General features: G+C 42.4%; 2 protein-coding genes across 4 annotated transcripts in view; both read right to left on the bottom strand.

The window, feature by feature from the left end:
- Positions 1–4,329, bottom strand: part of COG3 (component of oligomeric golgi complex 3) — a 30,846-nt gene extending 26,517 nt beyond the window's left edge. Inside the window, 4 exon segments of the mRNA XM_068182198.1 lie at positions 1,438–1,499; positions 2,021–2,167; positions 4,002–4,172; positions 4,175–4,329. Of these exon segments, the coding sequence (XP_068038299.1) occupies positions 1,438–1,499; positions 2,021–2,167; positions 4,002–4,172; positions 4,175–4,309 (515 nt within the window). The 5' untranslated portion in view covers positions 4,310–4,329.
- Positions 4,330–5,453: 1,124 nt separating this feature from the next.
- Positions 5,454–19,452, bottom strand: part of SLC25A30 (solute carrier family 25 member 30) — a 33,768-nt gene continuing 19,769 nt past the window's right edge. The window contains exons 1-11 of one of the 3 annotated variants that reach the window (XM_068182200.1): positions 17,082–17,205; positions 16,432–16,521; positions 14,416–14,494; positions 12,723–12,870; positions 12,010–12,104; positions 11,657–11,742; positions 10,383–10,482; positions 9,390–9,510; positions 8,751–8,889; positions 7,829–7,909; positions 5,454–7,059 (exon numbers count right to left, since the gene is read on the bottom strand). In XM_068182200.1, coding sequence (XP_068038301.1) covers positions 7,018–7,059; positions 7,829–7,909; positions 8,751–8,889; positions 9,390–9,510; positions 10,383–10,482; positions 11,657–11,742; positions 12,010–12,104; positions 12,723–12,870; positions 14,416–14,494; positions 16,432–16,452 — 912 coding nt within the window. In that variant the 5' untranslated portion in view covers positions 16,453–16,521; positions 17,082–17,205 and the 3' untranslated portion in view covers positions 5,454–7,017. Of the gene's footprint in view, positions 7,060–7,828; positions 7,910–8,750; positions 8,890–9,389; positions 9,515–10,382; positions 10,483–11,656; positions 11,743–12,009; positions 12,105–12,722; positions 12,871–14,415; positions 14,495–16,431; positions 16,522–17,081; positions 17,206–19,452 lie in introns of those variants that run through there. The other 2 variants (XM_068182199.1, XM_068182201.1) reach the window with 2 other exon arrangements.

Consider the following 19,452-nt stretch of genomic DNA (forward strand, 5'->3'; position numbering starts at 1 on the left):
GCAAGCCTACCTAGAAAGCAGCAGCTTGCACCACAGCTGGTCTGCAGCATGTGAATAGTCTAAATGGGCAGCACACAGGGACTTCTGCAAGCAGCCAAATTCTACCTGCCTTGCTCCCAATAGGGGTGTTAATTTGGGTCTCTTCTACATCATTTTCAGTTTCCATTTAGAAATTACTTTTTCCCTCCTGAAGTAGCTGAAAATATCTAGAGGATTCAAAACTTACTGTGAGGATTGAAAGAGGCTTAGATGAAATAGATCTGGTGTCTAATGTCACCAGATTTGTCCAAAGCTCAATGCAGACAAAAACTCTAAACGATAACTAAATGTTATGTCAAGCATTCAGCAGATCTAAAGCATATTAAAAATTAATTACTCTTGGATTTCAGCTAAAACTTCTGAGTTCTACTTTACCACTTAAAAAGCTGCAAGTAAAGCAATTCCCTGTATCCATGTGCAACAGGCAAAGAAATTATTTATTTTCCTTCTGCACCTTTGGCCTCCTGCAGACAGTAGCATATTGGCCATCCTACAAATCAATGTGCATCCATGGCACACTTGAGCACCTGTGTGCACCATTATGAACACGTCAACTGACAAAGTGCATCCCTGCTACTCCTTTCAGGTTCTTAATGATCAGATCACAGGATCAGTATATGCCTCACCCTCTGCTTTTAAGAAAAGTCACGTCCTCAAATGTCAGAGCAAAAGAGAAAGAAACAGCCCAAAGAAAAGCAGAGAAAAAACAGAAGAGGGAATACAGCAGCATCTCCTTGTAGCCAAGGGCAAGTTTGTGAAGTCTCAAAATAGAAGCCAGTTTCTATAAAAGCCACGAGCAGATCTAGCTAAGCCATTCAGCCGTACTTCAGATTGCCAAGGAGTAACTGTCAAAGTCAGTGGGAAGGGGTTCTTCTGAGCCTGATGGAAAAGTCAGTTACACAAAAACAGATGAAAATGGCAAGACTCAAAACCAGAGTTGAGCAAAGTGTCAAGGAATGCAGGGAATGCAGATACAGAATGACAACCACAGCCACTGGTGAGCCAAATGGTGAGAACAGAAATGACCACCAGCCACATCTGCTTACACAGTCTCACCCTCAGAGGATGCCATTCCAATAGCAGCAGCAATTGAAAAATCATAGGAAAGCTCTTAGACTGCCTTTGTCTACAGCCCTGTCTGTAAGCCAAAACTAATTTCCATCTGTCTAAGTATACTGGACAGTTCAGAAGGAAATCGGCATCCTTTTTAACTGCTCTGCCACCTGAGCAACGGCCTTTGGGAGTGAGGCACACAGCCTTGGAAAGCCTCAGCTGCTCCAACACATTCCCCCACTCCCTGCCAGCTGAATGTGAACACGTGGTAACATTAGTGGACAAGATGAAGACCCTCAAGGGTGGAACTGCTTATAGTGAAAAGAACTGAGGAAGAGCACGTACCTATACTTGGCACCTTCATCTTGATCCATCTGTGTTTGCACCTGAGCAAACCAGGAGAAGAACTAGAAGAGATTTTATGGTGTGAACAATATTGGTATCACATGCAATCAATTAAAAAAAATCAAATCTATGATCTATGAAATGAAGATGAGTTTTTGTTAAAAACAGAGCTGTTTCAGAACTCAGTTATTAATCTAGGAAACTAAATCCTCACTCTGGGTCCCTTCCAACTGAAATACTCCATTCTATTCCTTCACTGCATTAAAATGGTAAAGACTGAATTTCATCTGGCTTTATTTGCACAAGAACAAGGGTATCAATTAGATGGTGAGGGTTCTTCTACTTCAAGAGAAACATCACTTTACTGAAGGGGTGCCTTATTCTCACATTACATTCCACTCCAAATGCAAAGTACCTGTCACTTCAGAGCTAAGACTTCAGTGTTGTTTTCCCCCAAAATTCCCCCTTCTGCATCTTGAAAACAGCCCAAAAGGTTTAGCAAACCCACCAAAAGCTAAGCGAGACACACAGAAACTAACAGAATTCTCTGAAGACCACTGCATCTTGGAGGTCATTCACTTACCTGTTGTGCTGTTTCAATTCTTTCATCCTCCATCCCTAGTGTTGCAAATCCCTTCAAAAGGGCATCCTCCGTGGATTCTGGCACCGCAGCTGTCAGCAGAACGGGCAGCGACTGGGACGTCAGGCTGCACAAGTCCTCAATGGGCAGCTGCTCACAGACCACAAACTTTGGTCAGATAACTCACTGAGAATTCGTATGTGCAGCTCAACTATAAAGCTATCCAAAGCAGTAAGATGAGAAAATTACAGGCATCTACTTTTGAAGAAAAAAATGCAATGGACATTTTATCTATCAATATTATAATCACTGAATCATTAAGTTTAGAAAAAACCTCTGAGCTCACTGAATCCAACCATTACACCAACAACTACAACATCCATACATTTAGAAACACCACACAGGAACTGTCAGGTTGTTTTTGCCAGACATTCAAGGAAAATTCAAGACTGTTGCCATAATTTGTTCAGAAGACAAAGAATAGCTCTGCTGAACAGGACTTATTTTTTAGCCACAATTATTTTGTTTAAACAAGAAAAACATGGAAAAAATTAACTTGAGATAAATTGTATTTAAGTATGACCAGAGACTATTTATTAGCCTATATGGAAGAAATTAATGCAAGAAGAAAAATACTGTTATATACACTTAACTAATATAACAACCTCTTCAACTACATGATGATGAATTGCACGTTTTCTGAGAACATCAGTAGAGTAAAACCAGAAAACACTGCTTAACTACAAATTGCTATCTATCTAGAAAACAACTTGCTTAGTAAAATATTCCCTGCCTGGCAATATTACTCTGACAGAAAAAGAGCCATCAGTATTTCAACTACTTAAGAAAAAACAGATTGCTATACCTTGTCCAACTTCCACACAGCTCTCCACCCTGCCCCCCAAAACAAGGCTGACCCCAGCAGGGCAGCCAGGGTTTCTCTCGTGTGTAATACAGCGGGAAAGGTGAACCCGTCAGAGCCCACTGTTTCAGGACAGCTGAGACAACGCTGTCCCAGTTCTCTGAACAATTCCATGTATTGGCTTTGCTGTTGTCCTCACTGGCAAATAGACTACCTGCTTTGTTGCAAAGCTGGTTTAGATCTGTAAGAACATCCTCTGATAGCAGGACATCCTTCTACAATCACTTTGGATGCCTGCCAATATTTACTTTTGGCATTCTGCTCACACACAAAAAAAAAAAAAAAAAAAGAAACCAGGAAGGTTTAAATGAAACAGGTGCATTTGAGGAAGGAATTGCTTTACACTCTCCCTTTTGCAGTTCTGAGCTTTCAGACACTTGCTGAGAGCAAGCTTTGTTGATTTTATGGCACTATATCTTACACTACTGTTTAAATACAAAGCCTCTCCTGTAAAGTGCAGTTTAAAAATGCAAGCATTCTGTTCCACCTCCCTTTGCAGACAAGCGAGTATTCATAAATAATCACCTTATCAGAGTTCGGAATTTTACACTGTAGGAGACCATGTCCTCTATGGTGCTGACAAATTATTAAGCTTTTACCCCGTTCCTGGCTTTCCTCAGTTCAATCGAGAGCCTGCAATTCGTACCAGGAAATAACGCAGGCGCCAGCAGCTATGCATTGGTAAGGAACGATTCAAGAGGCCCACGAGAATGAACTCCACGACTAAAGCTCCCAACGCCAGCAGGACAAATGCCGGAGCACTGCGGGAAGCCCGTGGATTCCCAGGGGAAAGCTCCCACCGCTGCCGGGCAGGGCGGGCGGGCGGGCGGCATGAGGCTCTCCGGGACGGCTCCCAGGACAGCGAGCCCCACCCCGAGGCTGGGGACGCGCCCCAGAACGCAAAGCGCTGCTGAGACCCCTAAAGCCGGCAGCGGCCGCGGCCCCGCGGGCCCAGCCGGTCTGGGCCGTCACCCCCGCCCGCCTGGCGACGTGGCACCGCGGCCACTCCCGCCCTCGCTCCCGCCTTCCGCCCCTCCGGGCCGGGCAGCGCCCCCGCCTCACCTCGGCAGGCACCGGCAGGTCCTCGGCCGCCGCCTTCAGCTCCAGCACCGAGTCGGTCTGGCGGTTGCTGAGCGGCGCGGTGGGCTGCGGGCGGCGGTCCCAGAGACTGAGGCGGTCCCGCACGTCCCTGCCCGCGGGCGGCGGCTCGGCGGGCGGCGGCTCCAGCATGCTGCCGGCGGCGGGACGGGCGGCCGGGCCGGGACGGGCCGGGAGCGGCGCCCGGAGCGCGGCGGAACGCCGGGAGCGGGGCGGCGCTTCCGGGGGAGGCTCCGAGCGCGCCGCGCCGCGTCGCGTGGCAGTGGCGTCATGGGCGCGTGGCAGAGAAGTGCGTCAGGAGGGGCGGCCGGGCGGGATGGCGGCGGGATGGCGGCCCCTGGCGCCGGGGAGGAGCCACAGGAGCCCAGAGTGGCCTGGAACGCAGCGCGGACGGCCCGGGAGAGCCTGTGTGACCAAACACCGCCGCGCCAGCGGGAGCACGGCGCTCCGCGCCGCGGCCAGGCAGCCCTTAAACACCGCCAGGCACTGGCAGCCCATGCCAATGTCTAATGACCCTTTCTGAGAAGAAACCGCCCCTGAGAGCCGACCCAACCCTGCCTTTATGCTCTCGTCCTGCCGCTGGTTTCCAGGGAGAAGAGGCCAATCCCACCTGGGCGCACCCTCCCTCCAGGCAGTTTTAGAAGAGATAAGGGCCCTCCTGAGCCTCCTTTTCCCCAGGCTGAACACCTGCAGCTCTCCCAGCCCCTCCTCCCAGGACCTGTGCTCCGGACCCCTCACCAGCTCCACTGCCCTTTCCCGGACACGCTCCAGCACCTCAGCACCCTTCAGACAGAGCCCTTGAAATGCAGCTTCACACGCAGACAGTGACTGCCCCGGCCAGGGTGCCATCGGCCTTCCTGACCTCCTGGCACACTCTGGCTCCTAGCTTCAGCTGAGATCCTGAGCTCCTGGTTCACTGCTTTGTTGCCTTTGGGACTTAGCTGGACAAGATGGACTGGAATTGACTGCTAGCGCTCTGCAGCTTCCCCGCGGATTTACTGCTACAGTGCAGTTACCGTCACTCCAAACTGGCAGATTCCTCATCCCCCTCAGAGTTGGTCCATGACACTTCTCCTGTCACAATCTCAAAAAATCCACTCTGGTTACAAGTGTGATAAACTTACTCTGCTGCTACACAAAACTAGGCTGAGTGATCTGTTTCAGACCAAGCAATTTCTGTAACAGAGAGGGAAATGGTCTTGCTGTTCAAGATATGCCAGAGAACAGCAAAAACCTGTGGTAAGTGCCTGTTATTCAGCCACAAGTCACATGAACACAAGCTTTTTACTGCAAGCAACTTTAGTATGCCTTAGCTAAATAACCAATAACATGGAACAGCTAGCAACAGCTTTCCTTTGTTAAGCACCTTGAAGTATTTGAAACTTGAAAACTGAAAGCAGTTCTAAGTCATCACACTTTACATTTTAATGCTTTTAATAGGCTTGAAAAACATATACTTTGCTTACATAGCATACAAAAATATTTATACTTTTTCATTAAAGCACAGAAACAGTTTTAAGGGGAAACACTGCACATCAGCCTACCCCTATATATAGAAAATGTTTTACCTTAGGAAAGAAAGTGCCATGTGCATTTAAAAAAAAAAATCTATTTGTGAATTCAAAAATAGTAATTAAGTGATTATAGCAATTTTGAGATCACAACAAAACTTCTTAAGTGGAATGCATGATTCTATCAAAAATGCATAAAATATTAACACAAGGCCACAAAAATCCAAAGCTATGGATCCTGCTTTGCTGCCCTCTGTAAACACAGAAGATCCAGCCTAAGATTTGCATCTCGCATACTTCCTTTTTCCTGGAATTCAACAGCACTTAAGCTTGAAGTAACCGTTGAGTTAAAGGCCCTGAAACTTTGATATACCTTTAAGCATAAAGGTAATGTTTATAAAGCTGTGATTGATTTCTACATCAAGTGTTTCCTTGCATGTAGCAGCAACTCAAGCATCTTTGGCATATGAAAGTGTTCACTAGTTCTGGACTTGGGTGTCTTTTTAAAGGAGGAAAGCTGTCTTTATAGTAGATTCACTTTTGGAGGGGTTGGTTCTTGTCACATAGGCACCCACATAACAGAGCCTGACTGCACAGAGTAAAACAGCCAGTAAGCAATAGTTCTTCCCAAGGATGGAAGAGGCATGGAAAGTTTCTCTGCAAGATCAGCAGATGGGCATGAACTTGTTTGAACTTCATTCCTACTAGCAATTTCCATACGAATATGTTGAAGAAGCACTTATGCTGAAATCAAAAATTATACATGGAAGAAAAAAAAAAAAAACCTTTCTTCAAGCTATGCAAAACTGTCAACTGTAGCAACCACACTTGCTAATGAAGCTGGATTATTCCCAGAAAATTATGCAGACATCTCAGGACTTAAAACACAGGAAAGCTTCAAAACCAGAAACAGATTTTAAACTGCAGTAGTTATTTTGCCAGCCTGAAAGCCAGCAAAGATGTCTTGTGATACTTCCAGTTAACTGGAAGCTTTAAGCTATTACATTTAAATTGTATACATTTCTGAAAGCAAGAAAAGCCCAACTCTTCGGTTCTGCTTGTCTTCCCTTACAGAAATACTTTTTTCCTTTACAGGAATATTTTTCCTTTTCCTTCCTTTATGGAAATACAGAAGGAAAAAACTTGTTCTTTGACTCTTATAAAACACTATGCTTTGAGACTCAGATGCACAAAGTTGCATTGCGGATCTTTACATTCACGAACACTGAAACAGTTGACAGAAGGTATTCCACCATGTTTGGTTCAGTCTGAAAAACAGTGCATATCATCCACAAACCATGGTTACAGGAGCCAGTTTGCCTTGAAATCAAGTTCTTCTCATTCAGTCTTGCAGTGACCTCTTCCTTTGGCCAGCAGCTCAGACAATAAAGAGCAAACACTCAAGACAGCTTGCACATTGCTCTAAACTCGGACAGTACATTAACAGAATTCTGTACCAGCTCAGCATGTCAGGCATCCAATTTCTTCAGCTGCTCATATGTCAGAAAGAACTGGCACAGCTGATTAAGGAAAACTGTTTCCTGTTCGTGCAGTGAAAACAGGTCACTTAACTACTGAAGGTTAGCTGCATCTGTGTACAGCTGTGTTCCACTCCTTGTTCCTTTCTATGCCATGCTGCAAGTTGGCCACATTTTTAGCAATACTAGGCAGAACAATGTAACTTGCTTAAAGGCTGGTGATACAAAATACTTTCCCATCCATCTTCCTCTGGATGTTAAATCCAGAACTGAGGAGGCAGGACAATACTGCAAAAACCCTTAAGATTTTTTAATCACTTCGCTTTGATGGGCTAAAGAAGGTTAGTTTATTGTAAAAAAACATTTCTATCAACCTACTTCCCAGGGCTCTGATCAGCTGGCTCTTGAAACAAAGCCAAAATTGTGAGAGTAAGATAAACAAAAAGATTGCATCAATAACTGCCAACAGTTTCCCCAGCTCTGGAAATAGCCCCCATTCCTAATTCACCTGGTCAACACTTTGATTAAAACTGGGCTCATAACAAAGGAAATGGACAGGCATGAAATTGGAAGAAAATTATTTTGCAAGACCATATTTTAGTATTGACTCTGTGTGAATCACAAATTCAATCTGACTGGAAGCAGTTAAAAAAAAACTGTCAACTGCACATTTTTCCATTCAGAAAAAAAAGGAGACTATCTGTGCTGATATGACACTTCCCACACTGAGTAATTCTGTAAAAAACAATACTTGCTGTTGTACGGCTAACTTAGTAGTTTTGCACACCTATGGAAAGGATACAATGATATTCCAAGGACCAAGTCTTAACCAGTTTGGCCAAAATCCTTTATACAGAGCAAAAAAGCCTTCATTCTTCCATGTCTAGGAAAGAAAAAAAAACAACGTAAGAACACACAATTTTTTTTAGTGAGAAATCCAGACAGCATCTCAGCTAACAAGACTGTACCAGACAAGGTTACATGACTAAGCCACCCCCTTGATTTAAATTTATTGTCTGACAGGACAAAGATACATTTCATTAGATGCAAACTTGCAGTCCACATTTGGCAGCCCCTTGAAATTTGCTGCATATAAACCTGTAGTTAACATTTGGCAGTCCCTTGAAATATTTCAGTTTGCTTTATGGACCTCAAAAATTTCACTGGACAATGTGACTTGGACTGTTCAGTCAACAGCTGGACAGCAACAGCTGACCAACAGCTGTCCATCCATTCTTCTCCATGTAAAAGGCCATCATGGTCCCAAAGTTAGAGACTTCCAAAACCAAATCAAAGTAATCAAAACCCGAGGCTGGCCTTGCCTCTGGCTGTACTAGGCTTTCCATTATGCAGTAAGCAACATAGAAAACCATCTGTTTCAGAAGATCTTGTTCTTCAAGGACCAACCTGTGGAATGATAATTTCCTATCAGCCTGACATAGTACAAAGTTGAGCAAGAGAGTTGGCTGCTGAGAGCCTTCCTCTCCTCATCCAAGCACCCAAATAAAGTAAGGTTGGCAGCAGACACTAACTTTCTTCCCGCCTTTCTGTGAAGACAGTAGATACTTTTCACACTTGAGTGCATTACTGACAGCATAGTCCTTTTAAATATTATGGCAAAAAACATATCTAAGTTATTAGGGAAAACAGAATTTTGAGCTCCACAGCAAAACCATTGGTTCATGGCAGCAGTCTCTATTTATGATGATACATGAACTACTTACCTGTAACAAGCAATCCAAAGTGCCCTTGTAGGCTGTGTGTCTCCCATGTTCTTGGCTTTTCTGATTCATCATGCGTGTTCTTACAACATCAACTGGGTTGGATGCAAGGGCTCCAGCTAACCCACAAAGAAAACTGGAACTAGTAAAAGAAGGGTTTAATGAAACCTCATCTACCACACAGATGTACAAGAATTTCCCCTTCCCAGGAAACGCATAGTAATAATGACTGTTTAATGCTTTTACTAAAGAAATGAAATCAGCTAATGGATGTGAAAAGTTACTTTACTATAAAACATAGTTTTGAAAATTTGCTATACAGTCCTTATATACAGTATGCTTGAAAAGATGTTCATGCCCCAAGGAATAATATTTGACTGTAAATTTCTTCTAACCTCAATTTGCACAGTTGAATGATTCAGACCACCCACAAAAATTTCCACATTTCAAAAGAAAGCTAAATTCAAATGCTAAATAAAATTAGCTTCCATGCTACCATTTGAGATGCTATTACACAAAAAATTCTAAACACAGACTTATATGTACACACCTAGACAGATGATAGAAAAAAATCAAAATACTCCTCTCCCCTGTAGCACGAACTAACTGATCTGACCTATACAACCAGTTACACAAACTTACAGGAAATGAGTATATACTGTATCTCCCATATGTCCAGACATAATTATGTGCTTCTTGGTAAGGTCATACACTGGCAGCTCTACTCCAACAACAATAGCAGCTCTCTGTGCTGTCAATGATACTCCCTGGCAAAAGAAAGGATACAGTTGAGGTTTTAAGTCAAACTTTGTGCACTGTTAGAAAAGCCAAGCTCTTATAATACAAAGCAAAACACCACAAAAGTGTTAAGAACATTGCAAATTCAAATAAGGCTAATTAGTACAAGTCTTAGATGTATGTGCTCCAAAACCACAGATTTGAAATAACATAAATCACTTCTCCACACAGAATGGCAACTTCAGATCCTTTAAGTTATTTATTTCTGCCTAACATCTCAATTTAGCTGACTGTTGATGCAAGAAACCTCAAAACCAGTGTTCCTTTGCTGCTAGCTGAAAAACTGACAAAGTAAGGATCTCCAGTTTTCTGTTCATCCTCAAGAAATTTTGTGAGAAAAGCACACTAATAGAAAAACAGTCCTATTTTCCAGCTGTTTCAAAACAATTGTCCATTTTGGCTCTTCAGTTGTTATACAGTCATTGACTATAATTGGCCCAAGAGACAACCTTTAAGACTGAATATGACAGTTCCTGAGCTACAAGGGATGCTTAGCAGCTCCTTTGCTTCCAAATATTCTTTAGCATATGTTTTAAAACAGACACAGCATACAGGTTGAGAGGTGTCATGCAAAGGGTTGTTGACCTGTTCCTAGAGCCAGTAGCCCTAATTGAACCCTACATTTGTTCTCCCTCTCCTAATTGGCAGCTAATCCTCACACACAAGGCTGGCTGTAATCCTTCACCAAAAAGCACTGAGATACCAGCAGTGAAGCAGTCATGACAAATGACAGACATTACAGCCTCCATATTTCAGCTGAGAACACTGTAGGAATACGTGGCATTCAATTGAATAAGGAAGTGTAGCTGAAGTGCAAAATAAGTTAAAAAAAAAAACTTGCCTTCCATAATCCTTTAGTGCCTTCCTTTTGGTATATCTGTATGAAGTTGCCCATCATTCCTCCTTGAATTGTTCTACCTTGAGCTTGCATTCTGATCTGAGATTCATTTGAAGATACAAAGATAAATACAACCAAAAAAATAATAAAACTAGATTCAACTATTAAGTTACAACTGCAAGTAGTAAAGCCAATTTCTCTTTGAGTATAAAAGCAAGAGCTGACATTACCACAACTATAGTGCAATCTTTTGCCTTAACTATCCAAATGCAGCTGCTAATTTTGAAGAAGTATGTGGTAGAATTCTTAACTGCATTAAGTCACTTCTATTTCTGTATGGGTACACTGCTCCATTTAGATAAGACAGGCAGATGGGTTCTCAACAGTGTTCTCACAGGAACATGTTGAAATGAAAGGTTAAAAAGATTAGTGTTTCAGCAACTGAAAACCATGGTCTTCAACCCTGTAGATTTATAAAAACATTCTTAGGAACCTGTCAGGGTAACTTTCATATACAAGTTGTCAACAAGTGACTTGGTAAGTGGACATAATTTTAGGAAGTAACTAATTGAAGTCACATTTGAAATACAAGCTTATATTTGACATGTCACTACATAACTTCACTAGTACTATGAAGGATTAAGCACTTTAGTAGTTTCAGAACATAGTTTTCTTGACTTTCTTTTCATTAGGAGCAGCTGTGTAAGTCACGAGCTCCAGTTTTATAAGATAAATACCATCAACCCTTTCAAGTAACTGACTGTGATTAAGCTAACGGATTCTTAAAGAGATGGTTGTTTCACTAATTCACTTCAAATTGCTGCTGGAATGCCATTTCTTTGGAACATAGGCTTGCAAAGCCTCTCTACAGTGTTAAGGAACCATACAGTACAAGTAGCATTCACAGGAACTCTTGCCTCTGAACTGATCTTCACCTATTTTGAGCTCTAGAAACATGCAAGTGTAACAGTGTTACCAAGAAGTACAAATGAAATATGCATCGTGGCTTCCACACAAACAGCACAGCATCAAAGTTATTCTCCCCCCCACACTCAGAAACATGTGGATCTAACTACCTCCCCAGCCTTCACCTTCGTTATGCATACTTCCAAATGATTAGTATGGACCAGAAGGAGGTTCCAAGAATTTGGGATGTTACTGAAGTTAAGAGATGAGTATAAACAGGGTTACAAAACAAAGCCTATGTTCATCAGGAGACTGTTTTTACTTCAGGAGAGAATAAAAACTAAGAAGACAAGCTCTACACAATTACCTTTAAGACATCAGTTGGGTTGGCAATAGATGACGAGATTACTCCCGAAAGAATGCCACACAGAACATTCATCATGAGGGTTTCATCTGTTTCACAAACAAAGAGTTCAGCTGCAGATTTACAAAGCTTAAGATGCATTAGGATAGGATGATGCCTCCCCTCATTTAACCAGAGAGTGCCAGTTACAGAACCCATAAAACCTGCTCTGATGAGTTACCCTTGCTGACTAACTTTGTTGTAACTGGTATAAGGAATGTCTTCTTGGTAGACTTGTTCAAATGCTACAGTAAGATACCAAATGGAAACAATCAGCTTCAAGCAAATCAGTCCTCAAATAGAAAATAACCACTCACCTTCTGGATGCTCAACAAACATTCTTTTCAAGCTCTGGTAAGTGCCTATTTTTATAGTTCCATATGAAGCTTGTCGTAGCATTGCAGGTGCAATCCTGTAAAAACAAGCAGCAATAATGTTTACGCTCAAGGTCTCAAACTCATCAGAAGGTTCTTCCTAGTGCAGAGATATCTAGCAAAGAAAGGTTTGTTCATTTAAATCAAATATTTAAACTCACTGTAAACAAAATAAGCTTTGGAGCTTTTTACTTTTTTTTTAATATAGCCTGCAAGAACATGAATGGACTGTGAGGGAATTATTACTATTAGATCATGCTTCAACTTGTAATCTATAAAATAGCTGGCAACATCTGAAATGTAGTTCCCCCACCATCCTGCATGTTTTGAAGAGAAGCATGCTCATTTATAGACAAAGGTAAATCCAATTTTAATTCTGGCACATGGAACAACCATAGCAGCACTGTAGAGAATAACCTTATGCTTAGGTATTTTGTTTCATGTAGGTTTTGTTGTTCAAGGGTTTGGTTTTTTTTTAACATGAAATGCTATGGCAGCGTACAGCAATGAAGGTATGAAATCCGGGTCTTCCAACTTCCAGATTAAGGCTAGCCAAACACCCTGAAATTCTGAAACTGAAAAATTCACACACAATGGGCTTATACTTTTATCATCAGACTGTTCATAAGCCATTGCTGAAACTCAGTTAATCTTACCCAGAATATAAGGCTTTCAACCCTTCTTCTCTGCATATTCTGACCAGCGCGTGCACCATTCCACGGTAGCGGATCTCTTTATATTTGGCATCATTAACTTGACCTTGAACCTGGAGACGCGTTTTGGTCAGATCAATGGGGAAAGTACCTTAAAGGAAAATCGGTGAGAAAATTAATGAAGTACCTCCCTAACCAAAGACAACAGAACATCATACAAGAAACAGCAACATTTATTATATATCATAATATATAAAAGTACTCCCATGGGAAAGAAGCCTTTCTTACCAAGACTTTCTTTTAAAGAAGTGATTCACATTCTATCACCTTGTTTCTTCTAAAGGCCTGTCAGAGGCCCTGCCTACCTCCTGTGTTCACATTAACTGTATTGTCAGGCAACACCGCCTTGCCTTATTGTAAGCAGCCACACTGAACAGGACTTTGCAATCCCAATCGAGCACTGAGTTTGCACATGTATTCTACCAACACCTTTGAAGAGGATGTCACTGAAGGCAAATAAATTCTTTAGGACACGCTATACAGATTCTGGCCTGTATCTGTAAAAGCAATAGCAGCAGTACCTATTTCTGTTACTGCTTTCCCGTAGCCTACTGCTGTGTTATGTTCAATTCATATTCTCCATGCTCCCCTTATGAAAGGGTTCAGAAACTATATCCATCCAGGAAAAGGACCACCTCAACATTCCGTACTCGCCTAAGTACTAACAGGAGTCAGGATTAACTACATCTGTTTAAATGAGGCTTACCAGACAAGCAAAGTTTTCATGAATTGTATGTCTTCCTTCAAAGCTTTTGGCATTATTGGCCATATTCAGTCAAGTGAAATAATGACAGGTTTCAAACTCACGTTTGTACAAATTTCCTAAGTAGAAACCCTTCCCGTCCCTGGAGTCATTCAAAGTTGGATTGGACAAGGCTTTGAGCAACCTGATCTAATTGAAGATGTCCCTGCTTAAAGCAGAGGTGTTGGACCAGATGACCTTCCAACCCAAAGTACTCTATGAAAGCAAAATAGTAGTTTTAAGTGTAATTTTATACTGCATCTACTTTACTAGACAGGCCTTTCATGCAAGCCCACCACATGCCCAACCATGTCTTGCTACAATGAAAATCCATATTTCCTTTATTTTCATATACATGCATTTCAGATACAACTTTACAAAGATGTTGATATTTAAGGTTTGCCTTTCGAGGAGGCCTAAAACATCAGATGCACTGTCTCACTACAGCAATTATTCTGTGTTGCTCACTATTGAATTTAAGTGCTCAAATCTAAGCAACCACTTACATTCAAGAAAAGATTATTTAAACTGCAATATAGATATTCAGTAAAGCTAAGAGAAAAATCTACAAGTTAAGAGCATAACTGGTCTACTGCAGCAAAGCAGAAGCTGTATCTACTTATGACCACTGTCTAGGAATAGATCAAACAAACACCAAATAATAAAACACAGAGGCAAAATATGTATAGAAAAGAAGACTCAACAGGGATGAGCATTTACAGACACAAGCGTTCTGACATTTCAACAGAGATAAGAGCAACTCCTCAATCAGCATTAAGCAAAGAACTCTATACTGCAGACCACCGTGTCACCGGCAGCATGGAACCAGACTGGTTTTACATAGAGACCATCCAAGTAAAGAAAATCATGTCAACAGTTAAAGCAAACATTTACCACATTCTGCAGTGATTGATGCTAAGCCTCCATAGATAAAAGGCTTCCAGTTCAATGCTGGCATTATTGGTTCCTCTTTCTGTAAAAGAGGAAGATTTAAAACTACTGTAAGTACATGTCATAAATACACATGCTAACACTTAGTAAAAACTTTGTGCCTAGTCCAATTAAAATGGTTCTTTCAAACATGAGTAAAGAGTAAAAAAATCCAGATTTAATACATTTGACAATCAGAAGAAAGACAGGAATACCACAGAAAGGCATCTGGGTTCAACCACCACTCTCCTCACCATGAAAGGTTAAGCAGGTTGTCTCCCAGGCATACTGTTAAGGAGCACTGCAGTGAATAGCCTCCAAGGATTTTTTACTAAACTGAACTAGTCTGACTACATCCTGCAGTCATTACTGAACTGCGTTTTTTCCAGTTACCAACATTATTTAGCATGAGCTAAGCCGGTACACTTGGACAGAAAATAAGGGTGCATACACCATTTTGCTTCCATTCAGACCCATTTCTGCTACCAGTGTTCACAATATTCATTCTTGAATGTTACATGAAAATTGTGTCAATTAGGGAATTTAACAAAGTAACCACAATTCATAATTAACTATAGCATATGCTTTGCAAGACATTAACGTAATCCAGTTGTATTAGAAAAGAGATAAGAACTTCAAACTAGTCCAGCCAACACAAGACTGCCCTTCCTAAAAGCAAGCACATTTCTCAACATCTTATTTTTCCCCTTTCTCACAAAATAAATAGGTTTTATTCCTCATTTTCTATAATATCCCCCTAAACAATGCGTTCTACAGTTATTTTTGCCAATTAATTTTAGGGGAAAATTGTACTTGAAAATACTTCCCTCGGCACTTACACTCCCTGTTATTCTTACCTGCTTTATCACCTGTAGTGCCTAACTGGAAAATATCACAAATACACCCATTACTTAGCCCAGCCTTTTGTACAGCTGAACCTTCTTTAGTCACTTCCTCTAGAAATGCCAATAACCCAGCACCTAAATGAATTTTCAGAGTTGCCGACACTCAGCAGGCCTGAACACTTTCTGCAGCTCTAGTTTTCTTTTTATCATCTTTATTTCATGAGTTACCCAAGTCTTCTGACACACAAGAAAAAGAAAGAAGCTATAAATCACAAAATTTTACATACTCAACACCTATGTGCAAAGAAATCCATCTTATTCTTTAGACTACTGCAAAGAACATCATTAAAAAAAAAAAGGACGAGGCAACTAAGGTCACACCACTATACTGCCAAAAGGAGTGCAGTACAGAGGTCTGGACACACAGGCTTAGACCATGCCAGCTTTTCAATACAAAGGAGGCAGAGCCACATGGATATGACACTGTATCAGAGGGAAGCCAGTTCCAGCTCCAAGTTCCTCATAATCCTGTTCTGCCCTGATTAATGGCAGATCATTTACTTAACAGAAACAAAGCCAAGCTCAGTTTGCCCACTAGCTGCTACACACCTGATCCTTATTCCTGAGAAACTCATCAAAACTGATAGTTAAGCCCCCCCCAACATATTTAAACAAGTTTTCATCTATCACAAATACCATAACACTAATAAAATGAAAATAGATCCTTTTTCTCTTTGTTTCATATTTCACTCTGCCTAGGCAATGAAGGCTACTCACTTTTTCTGTGTAATGTTGAACATGGTCAAATATATTAAATTTTCAATTTGCACACAGATTTATAAGTATTAGTTGAAGCTTCAATATATAAATAGGATACCCTAATGCAAAAATTTTATAGCATACTCTTCCTTTGACAGATCCCAAAGTGAAGGTCAAGGTCTGTACATCTGAAAGGCTTTCAAGTCTCATCTCCTGCCAGTATGCTAAACTAACCATATGAATATTCCAACTTCTAACCTCCAGCCTGCTTCTTCAAGATTTCCATACTTTAGGAAGAAGTATGAAGAAGAAGAAAAAGATTAAGCAAAGAGGGAGAGTTTTCCTCAGGAAAAAAAAAAAATCAAAAAACACACACCAGCCAGTAATTTCGCCCCATGACCTCAGGTGTCTCATTTCCTGCTTCTACTCCAAATTCTTGGTTTGCTTCTTAGTCAAACCTTCTTCCCTGTATCAATAAAAATAATAAGTGTCTCCTCAGAACAAATCTGTATCAGCTGAGTGAGTGGCAAACTACTTAAAAAGAGAATCCAGCCATCATAATAGAAAAAATTAAGGTCTCCACTTTTACTAGAAAGATACTGTCTTTACAAAATATCTGTTGCCGTACCCTGAACATCAGCGATGACAGAGGGGATACTCGACCCTAACGAACATTGGGTTGAGATTCATCCACATACTTTCTGCAGAGGTCAGAAGAGAATCTTCTTACTTTTAACCACAGCATGACTGGACTAAACCTAAAAGCCTGGGTTCCATGAAAGAACAAATCACTTAAGTAGCTTGATATTTCCTTGACGGGGAACAGGCTTGAAGAGTCCCACATCGATTTATACATTGGTTGAAAACATCGCTATCGTGTTAAGCACACAATACACTCGAGCTTATAGCAGTTTTAACTATTTAAAACGGATTCGGGTCTAGGGTGGCAACAACTACTACAGACGAAAAATGGTCTCCCACCCGCCAAGACCTGAGGTCAACAGCAGCAGCCACCTCCCCACTCACCACCGAGCCCTGCCCGACCCCCGCGTCCAGCCGCGCCGACCCCGCCGCTCCCAAATCCCAGCGCCGCCCCCCGCGGCCGCGGCGGCTTTTGGGGAACGCGGGGCTCCGCCCCGGGGCGGGCTGGCCCGAGGGGCCGAGCCAGGAGCGGGGTGTGGAAGGGGTGGATGCAAAGCCGCAGTTGGTTGGAAGGGGGCGCCGAGCCGGCTGTAATTATCCGGGGAAAAGATTAACCACGCTGACCTTGCAGTCAGAGGTCTCCCCTTGCCGCTGGCCTTGGAGGGCTGCTGGGCTGGGGGGCAGGCCGGCATTTTCCGTGAGCATTCCTGCCCCGGGAGAATGGAGCGGCTGTGTCGGGTGTTTCAGCACTCCCCGGTTAACGAGCAGGTCACTCGGCCCTTAGAGTTTCTCCTCTCCATTCTCTATAAGGACGCTGATTTTACCCCTCGGTTTACGATCCTATTGGGGCCAGCGACACCGCATCAGTACCCGGGCTGAGCTTTCCTGAAGCAGCACACGGACCTTTATCTACCTGCTGTGTGGAGGAACAGAAAGGGCCAGGGTGGGCTTAAATAGCTACTTTGCTGTTTAAAATACCCACTTCAATGTTTTTGGCAGAACAGTTACACGGGTGATTCAGTAATCGAAGTAGTATTACACAGTTCTGTGCCATTCTATGTTTCTTTGCATAACCATGGCAGAAATCATGGATTCAGTATATATGCTTTATGTTGCTTTGTTCACACACATCCAGTGCCTGTCCAGAAGGAAAGGGGCTGTCCAAAAGGGCAGGTCTCAGCCGCTGTACGGGTGGCAGTGACCAGTGCGTGAAGACTAGATAAGAACCAGAACTAGTCTGGTCCGGAGCCCAGGGCTCGCTGTGAAATAGCTGGGATCAGCTCCTTTGCTGCCTCTAAAGGCAGCGTATTCTGGCAACTCGTTGCTTTCCGTTTCTGAGTGAAGAGCTGCCAGGAGTGCTTGTAGGGACCTACCCCCACGATGCAGCCCTGCTGCCGCTGTCAGTCCGCTGCTTTGCAGGCTGATGGCATCCCTTACCCCGGAAAGGGCAAAACATCCTGCGGGATTGCTCCCCGCGCCAATTTCAGGGCAAGGCTGCAGGCTGAGAACCTATATTTAAGCTTACTGGCTGGCGGAAAAAGGAGGTGACACCCGCTCAGCCCTCATTAAGAAGCTGGATGTGGCTTTGTATGCAATCCTCGATAAAGCATAGGAATCCAAAATTTGCGTTCCAATGTGCCACAAGTGCTTCATACAATGAAAATAGTTCTCTAAAGCAATCCAAGACTATTACAGACTTCCCACAAATGTTACATTTCAGTTGTTAAAGAATGGGTGGCCTACAAAACTTGTTCTCTAATCACAGGGTTGCAAAGCTGTCTTTGCAGGTGGGCCTCACAGAACGTAGCTACAAAGTCCCACCTCAGAACTGGTATTCACATTCTATCCCCCTCCTGAAACTTCTAGTACCTGGCTAGCACTTTACGGGTTTTATAGCTACAACAAGTAGTAGTACAATCTTACTTCAGATAAACTTTGAACGAACTCCTTTCTTTCTTTTTGCACAGAGATCATTTGGACTGATTCTAACATTGAGTGATTTTGCACTTTGATGCAGTCGCTTCGGTTTTCTGACTTCTCAAATGTCTGCCTCCTTTTAAGAAGGACTAGTTCCACTCTGATCTTGAGTTGGGCAGCTCATTCTGCAGGCAGATGGGTTTTATTACCTCTGATGAAAATCCGTTCCTGCTCACATGTTATATCTTGCACTCAATCACATTTCTTAGTTTCTTAACAACTTAGATGCTAGTTCTCAACTGTGTACTTCTGAATATAGAAGAATTCAGGTTAACTTTTGTTACTACTGGTGACTTTTGCATGGGTCCTCTGAATAAAGTCTTCTCAAACCCCTTCATACTACGTATGAGGTACGTAATGCTTTTGTCAACAGACAGTGGACTACTTTTGGCAAGCTGCCTCGAACCTGGCATCTGCGTCACACCAGCACTGACTTAGGTGCTCAGCATCTTTCCACATGTGCTACTGATTACACAGTCTTACAACAGCTTTATCCAAGCACCAGTTCTCTCCCAAGGGGCTGTGCGGGGCTACAGTTTCATTAATTAATTCACAGACCCCTAAACTTACTGCTCCTAAATTTCCTCACACATTTTTTGTTTCTTTTTTTTTTAAGCAAAAGAAGACAGCCCTCAAACCATTTTACGAGGGAGCTCTGCCTTTTGTGCATTCATTCCTGTTTTGCTACTTCCACTGCTGCTTAAAATGGAAAATCATTTCATTTCTGGTCTCTGCAGTGATGAAGACAGTATTGCCAAGTCTCCTACTGCTCAAATGA

Source organism: Anomalospiza imberbis, chromosome 2 (genome assembly GCF_031753505.1).
Source record: "Anomalospiza imberbis isolate Cuckoo-Finch-1a 21T00152 chromosome 2, ASM3175350v1, whole genome shotgun sequence".
Taxonomy (NCBI): Eukaryota; Metazoa; Chordata; class Aves; order Passeriformes; family Viduidae; genus Anomalospiza; species Anomalospiza imberbis.